This window comes from Zootoca vivipara, chromosome 5, assembly GCF_965207765.1.
Source record: "Zootoca vivipara chromosome 5, rZooViv2.hap1.1, whole genome shotgun sequence".
Taxonomy (NCBI): Eukaryota; Metazoa; Chordata; class Lepidosauria; order Squamata; family Lacertidae; genus Zootoca; species Zootoca vivipara.
In genome coordinates this window covers 28269254-28277784 of record NC_142588.1, presented here as the reverse complement: position 1 = coordinate 28277784, position 8531 = coordinate 28269254, and the positions used below count along the sequence as shown (strand labels likewise).

The 8531-nt window shown below is 46.7% G+C and overlaps 1 protein-coding gene across 1 annotated transcript in view; it reads left to right on the top strand.

Annotated features, from left to right (window-relative positions):
- The first annotated feature begins 4937 nt into the window (after nucleotides 1-4937).
- SGPL1 (sphingosine-1-phosphate lyase 1) overlaps nucleotides 4938-8531 on the top strand; it is a 35035-nt gene continuing 31441 nt past the window's right edge. Inside the window, exon 1 of the mRNA XM_035138700.3 lies at nucleotides 4938-5017. Coding sequence (XP_034994591.1) covers nucleotides 5015-5017 — 3 coding nt within the window. The 5' untranslated portion in view covers nucleotides 4938-5014. The remainder of the gene's footprint in view (nucleotides 5018-8531) is intronic.

Sequence of the window (8531 nt, the reverse complement as noted above, 5' to 3'; positions counted from 1 at the left end):
ATTTATTTCAGCAGTGGGAGGAGACGTGGATTCATCACAATCAAGACAGGAGGATTGAGATAATTTTTCTATTTTATTTTTATTCCCTTTCCATTAACAATCTCAGGCATACGGTACTTGTCTTGCACTCTGTGATGAACCCAGTGCTAGGCTCAGCCTGTACATATGTGCCAATAAAACCATATCGCACAGAAATGCCATCGGTCTCCAGCGACCTTCGCTCCAAGGGAAATAGCCCGGGTGTGAGCCTGAAAGGTCTCACCACTCAAGAGACTGGGGTTCATGTAACTTGTTTATGACAGACGCTCACCTTGTGGAAGAGAAGTTGGAGATCGTGTATCTCATCAAGCTGCTGCATGATAAGATCTTTTGACACGCTTGCATTTTCAGGCTTCCATGCTGACATCAGTAATGTCTTTGTAAACAGTACTGGATCACTTCCTAGGGCATGGTATAGTGTGACTGAAAAGACTCTGAGATACATTACGTACTACTGGTATTATTTATATTGACTGCATGCAGGTTTGAAGGCCAACGCTGTGGTTGTCAGTGAAGTCATAGCTGGAATGTTTTACATGGACCCCAGGCCTATTCAGACTTCAAACTAGTTTATTCATCATTCTTTCACTGCAGGGAACTCTGAGAATTGTTGCTCTCTGAGAAGGTATGGCGATGTCTAACTGAGAACTCTCAGCAATCTCACACCAAACTATTGCTCCCAGAGTTCCCTGGAGGAAACCTTGAAAGTTAAGCTAATACAGGCCATATAACTGCAGTTACAGGTAGGTAGCCGTGTTGGTCTGCCGTAGTTAAAACAAAATCAAAAAATTCCTCTCAGTAGCACCTTAGAGACCAACTAAGTTTGTCATTGGTATGAGCTTTTCGTGAAGAAGTGTGCAAGCACATGGAAGCTCATACCAATGACAAACTTAGTTGGTCTCTAAGGTGCTACTGGAAGGAATTTTTTTATTGTTTTGACAGGCCATATAAGTTTGCACGAAAGAATACGTCCTCCGTGTATGTCCCTGTGGCAGTTGTCTGCTGCCTCAGTTTGGTACTTCTGCAACTCAACTGAAATTATTAGGGCTGTCAGCTGGTTAAAGAAATCTTAGTTACTTACTTGCATGGATTTTTAATCAGTTAATTAAATGACCCATTAAGGGTCCAATTCTAACCACAGCTTAAATCCAGCTGAGGAGCCTTAAGGGCATTAAATGTTGTTCTCCTGACGTGGCTGGAGGTTGATTGTGGAGCAACACTTATGCCATTGGCCGGCCTCTGAAAAGTTCCTCTGGCGTGGATGTTCTATTTGTGATGTCCTGCTAGTGGAGCAAGTAAAAATGGGGCATGTCAGGGATGCGCGTTGTTACACCATGTTCAAAACCTCTTAATTCCCCCAGCATGTCCACAGAAATGGCACAACTTTATGGCAGCTCTGGTAGTAAAAGAAATAGCTGCTCGTAACATTTCGTATCTCGCTGACAGCATCACTGCAGGGCAATGGTTTTGGCAGCTGCCCTGTGGCGGCATCTCCTCCTCTCTCCCTCTAAATGTGAGTTAGGAGGACTGTTCTGCCCATCTGCATAAATATAGACAAATAGGCAGTTTTTAAAAAGGTAACTTTTAGATGATGTACTCATGTGCTACAACAGGTATCAGCTTAGAATAATTCATTTCTTTCTCACACACAGGGAACATCTCTTTGAAGGCAGTGCATGTCATCAGCTGTTTTTATTACTCATTGTAATAATAATAATAATAATAATAATTTAAAATAAAATATGTTGGCCTGTTTATCAGCAGCTTTGTAGATCCTGAAAGATTTTTACTGACCAGTTAACCACTACAGGACTAGAAATTCTAGTTTTATGTCTTGCTTCTGAATTGTTTTGCCTAAGCAATGGGCAGATATGGTTACACGTAGCCCTACGGCATTACTGACAGACAAGCTTAACTCTGTAGGACTCCTTTCAAGTTAGTTTCCTACAACAGAAAAGGAGTTTTGCACATGCAAAACTTATTTACAGTACACTGAATTATTGAAAACCTGAAACCATAGCCACTCTTGCATAGGAATAGTGGGAAAAGGCAACATAGTTCCTGCAATGTCAATTGCAGTAAAACATTTCTCAAAAGATTTTGCAACATGTATTCTTTGTAATAGAGGACCCTCTGAACAACCAAAGAGTAAGCATGCAACAAATATTGTATAGAACCTCCAGTTCCAGAGGATATTTGTGCATACAACTGGTGTCAAGAAATTGAGTTTTTTCCTTGTGTCACTGAATACGGGGAGAAAAAGAAATCCCAGACATGAATCCAAAGCTTTGCGCTTGATCAACAGGGAGATTTGTGATGTCTTTGATGAAAACAGAATATTTTAGAAGAGAAAAATTTAAGAGGAAAGAGAAGTTTGGTCAGATACAAGCTGGATTTCAGGTGTCAATAAGATCTCTCCTCCTCCACGAGGGGAGACTTTGCGGGCGCTACACGCTCCTCGCGGCAAGCAGGGGGGCGTGTATCGGCCCCCTGCTGCAGCCAATCCCTGCTGCCGCGCCAAGCCTCTGGCTGGCCAATAGGGCCGGCCTGGGGGCGGGCTTTACGGACATTTAAATCTGCGCGGCAGCAGGGGAATCCTCCTTCTCCTGCTGCCTCCCGATGGATCTCCCGCCCACCCTCCCTTTAGGTCTTCCCTTTGTGTGTGTGCTTTGACCTTGCTATGGACTTCGGTTGGTTGCCTTGGTTGCCCAAGGGGCCTGGTAGGAAATTTTTATCCATTTGGCTAATTGGCCTCTTGGTTTTTTTGCCTACCTCGTAGCAATTCGTCACAACTTCCCTCGGTATTTGGCGGTTAGGCATTGGAATATGGAGTTGTCTGGTGTGTTTGAGGACTGGTTGTGGCCATCATCCAACCCTCCTCTTATAGGGGTATCCCCTTAAGGGATCCGGTGGTCGTGGATCCCGTCCGATGCCCTGCTGAGGCTAGGGCCATGGCACGACCCCCAATGACACCAGGGGGAGCTTTCAGTTGTATTTGCATCAATAGGTTCCTCCCTCGGGGTGTTAACCTGATATGACCCCCCCCCCCCGCAGAGCGGGGTGGGGTCATGCTTGCTAGGGTGTCCAATGCCTAAGCCAATACCTCTCACATGCTCTAACCAATAAGGTTGTGGCCTTATTTTACCCATTAACTCAAATCCATGTGTCACTGTGTCTTCATTTCTCGCGGGGGGTGGGTCCTCGAACCGCAAAATACCTGAACACAGAATGTCAGACACAGATGGAGATCTAAGATTTGGTGGAAAGCTCTAGGTATGGAAAGCCACAAACTCTGATATTGTCCCCCAGGTGTAGTGAGAAGAGAAAGAAGATCAGGAACAGATCCTAAGAGTTCCTAATGGAAAGGCTGAAACTATGGTACAAAAAGTTTCACCTTGTGGTGACAGCAATCACTGACTGAGCAATTAAAGAGGTAGGAAAAGAACCAGCAGGGGACAGTCAAAGTATCCCTGGAGCAGAGACTCCTTACAAAACAAAAAGGAGTTGGAAGTGAGGTGACTGGTAATAGGGCAGTTTCTGTGGGATGCAGTGGGTGGAAGGCGGATTGCAATGGGTCATATAATCATTGGTAGGGCTGTTTCTTGGGACTTGCATGGGGTGGAAGCTAGTTAGTAACAGGCCAAGAGGATGAAGTCGACAGCAAGGAATAAGTGGCATACTCCAGGGAGTTTGGAAGTAAAGAACAGAAATGTATTTACTTCATTAGAGGGTGCTGAGGGATTTTCCCTCTTTTCCTTTTTTAATGCGGGAAATGGTGGTGCATTTGAAAAACACTATATACAGTAGTTAGCAACCAGATAAGTCTGAAGTGGGCAAAAGGATAGTACTGTAGAGGTAAATTTGGAGTGTTAAGACAACATTCATGATGGTATGATGGTAGTAGCCATGTTAGCCTGTAGCAGCCAAACCAACAAAGCGTTTGCTAACACCTTAAACTCTCACGTTTACTTGAGCATGCCTTCCTGGGTCAGAGAGGCCAGTTTGTCAGGTGCATGCAGTGTGCTCTTTAGCATTTCGTGTCATCAACTCTCCCCCCTTTCCTAGGCAGAAAAGGGACAAATCATTCGAGTATAGGAAGAGCATCCTCACAAGTGGGGGCAAGTGCTGTCGCTCTCAGGTCATGTTTGTTTATTATCCTTATTTTATTTATTTATTGTATTTAGAACCCACTTTTCCTCCAAGAAGTTAAAGGGAGCATAGTTCCCTTTACTCTCCAAATTATCCTCAAAACAAAACAACTCTATGAGGGGCAGGTTGAGAAGAGAGGCAGCCACCGGCCCACGGGTGAGCTTTCGTGGCAGAGTGAGCCTTTGAACCCAGGTCCCCCACCGACCCACTCTAACCCCCACCCCACCCTGGCTCTAGCAGGCCGCGGTGAGATATGCCTTCCTCCTGCTCTAGCCAGCGCTTCCCCTTGCGCGACCAGGGCGCGCCAAAGGCTCCCCTTGCAGCTGCGTCCCCTGCCCGCGTCGCTTTCGCCCGGGCCAGGGGCAAAGCGAGCGTGCGGCTCCGCGGCCTTTGGACCCAGCGGGTCTGCGGCAGAGGGCGCTGTGATTGCCAAGGCCTGTGGCGAGCGAGTGAGCGAGCGAGCTACTCGAGGAGGAGGCTGCGAGGGCCTGCTTCCGGGCCGGCACCTGGAGGGGCGTGCGGTGGCGTTTCTTGTAATCACAGCCGCGCCGGAGCGAAAGACGGCGGCGGCGGCGGCGGCGACTCCTCTCTCCTGCCCTCCCTCTCCTTCTCCCTCTCGCTCTCTGTCCAGTCACGCGCAGAGGCTGGGGTGGATCTGCGGGCGGCCGCTCTCCGCCTCTTCCTTTTTTTTTTTTTGCAAAGCCAAACTCTCCGCCCGACGCTCAGGCCGATTTAGTTGAGCAGCACAAACAGCAGCAGCAGCAGCAGCAGCGTCCCTCGCTGACCCCGCGCGTGCAAAGGCTGCCCGGAGAGGCTGTGGAGAATCATGGTGAGTGTTTGTGTCGTCCCCCCCAACTCCTCTCTGCTTTTGTTTCACTTATTTGGGGGACCCACCGAACGAGGGGGTGCTGGTGGCGCGCGCTCGGCTCCTCTCCATCACTTCTCGGTCCCCTACTCCAGTTTCCGTCAAACTTTCGCTCCGCTTTCCCCGTTCCCTGCGCTCCCCCACTCCGGAGAAACTTCCCCGTAGCCCCTCTCTCGCTCGCGCGCGCTCCTCCTCAACACGGCACTTTGGCACGCTCTCGTGTGCACACGCGTCGCCCGCGGGGATCGACCCGTGCGGTGGGGGCGCCGTGGCGAGTCGGGAGTCGGAACAGAAGGAGCCCAACCACTAGGCGCTTGGGCCGTCTCCTGTAAACAATGCACGGAGGCGGCGCCGCTGGGTAGGTGGGGGATATAATTAATGCCAAGCCAGGCGCCAATTTTTTCAAGGTCAGGTTGGGATGGTGGGGCAAGTGAGGGAGACGTCGCCGGCTACCCCACACCCCAAATACGCCCCCAAATCGAATGGGAGCCAGTACGGATTTTCTACTTGAGGTTTTTAAGTCTTGTAAGTTCATAGGCGCAGCCAGTCTCAGGATCTACCCTCCCCACCCCCATCTACCCCTGGGGTGGGGAACCTGTGGTCCTTTGGTGGGCTGCATGTGCCATCAGTGTTCATGGATGATGGGATTTGTAGTCCTCTGGCATGTGGAAGGCCACAGGTTTTCCTATCCTTGGTCTCCTCCCGCTGCCCGCCCTCTCCCCTAATAGAACAAAGTACTGTACTGGGCTTCTCCTTGGGTCTGATTCATCTCCCTGTTTCCAGATTGAGCTCAAAGCCTGGCTTTTCCTTGCTGAACTCACTCCCCGGAATGCTTTTGTGCTTTGCTCTCAGATCTCTGGATAACTTCCCTGTTTGTCTTCCCTGTTTTCTCTCCACAACACTCTCTCTCCCTCCCTCCCTCCCTCCTCTCCTCCCATCTGCCTAATGGCAAATAGGAAAGTACCCAGACAGGGGAAGTGGTTATAGCTGTGTTGGATGGGCAACCTGCATGTGTTTGGTAATACACAAAAGCTAGTGAGTGGAGATTGGAACGGAACAGAGATTACTTTCTCAGTAGAGAGTTTACAAAACAGGAAGTGAAGGGGGGGGCAGATGAAAGTGGCCTGCCCTAAAAATCCTTTAAAAAGCGGAATACTTTAAATGTATCCTTTTCAAGAGAGTCTTTCTGAGGAATACAGTATCTTGAGTTAGCCCACACTGGTTGCCTTGCTCCATTCTAAAAGTTTGGTTGAAAGGCAGAGATTATTACCCTGAAACGCCTAAGGGTTTGATGGTTGAAACTGGTCTTTGCATGGGCAGAAAACCAACTATTGTGCCCAGCTTGGCATTTGGTAGAAAATAAAAAGGCTGCTTTCCATATTCATTTTGGGGTTGTTTTCTCCAAAGCAAAGTCTATTGTGTGAACTTGTAGCACGGCAGCTGCATTTTTGGTGATTCCTGCTTTTGAAATATCAGTGTTCCCCTCCTAGAAAAATCACTGCAGAATGTACCCTAAAAATTTCTGCTTTGCACAACACACTGCTCTTTCCTCAGATGACTGAGTGCCCAAAGAGGATTGCATCCAACAGGATTAGGCAACCCCCCCCCCAAGAGCCGCTCCCTAGGCTCTTGGGGGTGTGTGTGCCTAATCCTGTTGGATTTGTCAGGGTCCACATGGTGGGTGGGGCCAGAACTAAAAGTGGGCAGGGCCATGTCTTCTCTCTCTCTCTCTCTCTCTCTGTCTGTCTGTCTGTCTGTCTGTCTGTCTGTCTCTGTTTCTCTTGTCAGGAGGGCTGCACCGGTTGGCTAGAGAGGTGGCTTGAAACTAAACCATGCGTCACCTCACCTGTAGGCCCAAAGGTTGTCCATAGGAGAATATAGAGAATTATGGCAGTGGACAAAGCTGTATTGTAACTTTTGAATAAATGGATTTTTAAAAAGCAAACAAACTAATAAACACAACATTGATCCTAAGTCCTGCTGGGTGTTTTATGTTGCAAGTTGTAGCTTCCCGCCTCAGGTACGCAGGAGGAAATGGTTGCATGATGCATTTGGTACATGTGACTGTGTACACAGGTTTCCTTGCCCAGAGGTGATACCTGCGTAGGACACTAACCATGTGCAAAGCAGTTCTCGAATATGGGCTGAGTTTAGGCATGTGGTAACAATGTTCCAGGCCTTGTCATATGTTGAAATCCTTCTTTTTAAAATGCAGTGAAGGATGGTCCAACAGAAGTGTGATCACATTCCACACTGCAAATGTGGCAGTTGCATGCTGCATAGCTGCCAAGTTATCCCTTTTTTACAGGGATTTTCCCTTATGCTGAATAGGCTTCCTCGAGAGAAAAGCGAAAACTTGGCAGCTATGGCATGCTGTCACTTCCCTGCATGACCAGCTGTTGCATACAATCCAGGGTGGATAAAAATCAATGATTTTTCCCCAAAGAAAATCAAAGATTTTTAAAATAAAATGCTTTTGGAGGAAAAATCTTTCTAAAGATAGTTTTCTATTTACCATAACTTACATTATAGTCCAAAGGCTATTCATCAGGAAATAAGGGTTTGTTTTAAGTTTTTCATGTGTGCTAAAACTCAGTTGTTGTTTTTTAATTGTTTAACCACATCAGTTAACAAACATAGACACATATGCTATAATGCTATTGTTTTAGTTAAATAAATTGTTTGAATTGTTAATAAGGAAATTATTATTTTTCTCCTTCCAATAAAGTACAGCAGAAAAGTTGTCCAAATATAAACAGTTGACTTATTAAACCTCACAATAATTTCATAATTATCTATGTATTTCTCATAGTATAACCAAATCAGTAATTTTTGATATAACTGTAAAAACTACTCTGAAAATTTATTCTTCCAAAAATGAAACCTTCCTCTGGATTATACCAGCAAAAATGAGTATGTAAAAAAATGATTTAAATCAAGTCTTACTGACTAATGATTTAAATTGTGATTTAAATCAAATCTACCCTAATACAATCCATGCTCATGAGACTCACCATCTGTTTTTAATAGTGCCTAAAAGTTTTAGACTGCGTGAATTTGCTCTAGTGATGTGAGGTGTAAAATTGCCCCCCCCCATTTTATAAATTTGTTAGTAACAATTAATGGATACTAATTGCAAATATGATATTAGGTAAGCTTGGACGTTTCAATGCTTTTAGCCGGGGGTCAGCAACCCCTGTGCCTAAGGTTGCCTACCCCTGCTTTTAGCTTTGACTAATAAATGCAAGTAGAATAAACATGCTAAATTAGACTGCTCTCTAGAGCAGTGGTGTTCAACCATTGTGCCATGGCACACTGGGGTCCCTTGAAAGATGGCCAGGGGTGCTGCGGGCAACACTGGCTTCTATCCCTCTTTCCTTCCCTCCCTCCTGATGCCTTCTTGTGTCTCCCAAAGGCTTGCACAGCTGTGTGTTGCAGCAGCCCTGGCTACAAGCTCCCCAGATGAATGGTGCCTCTT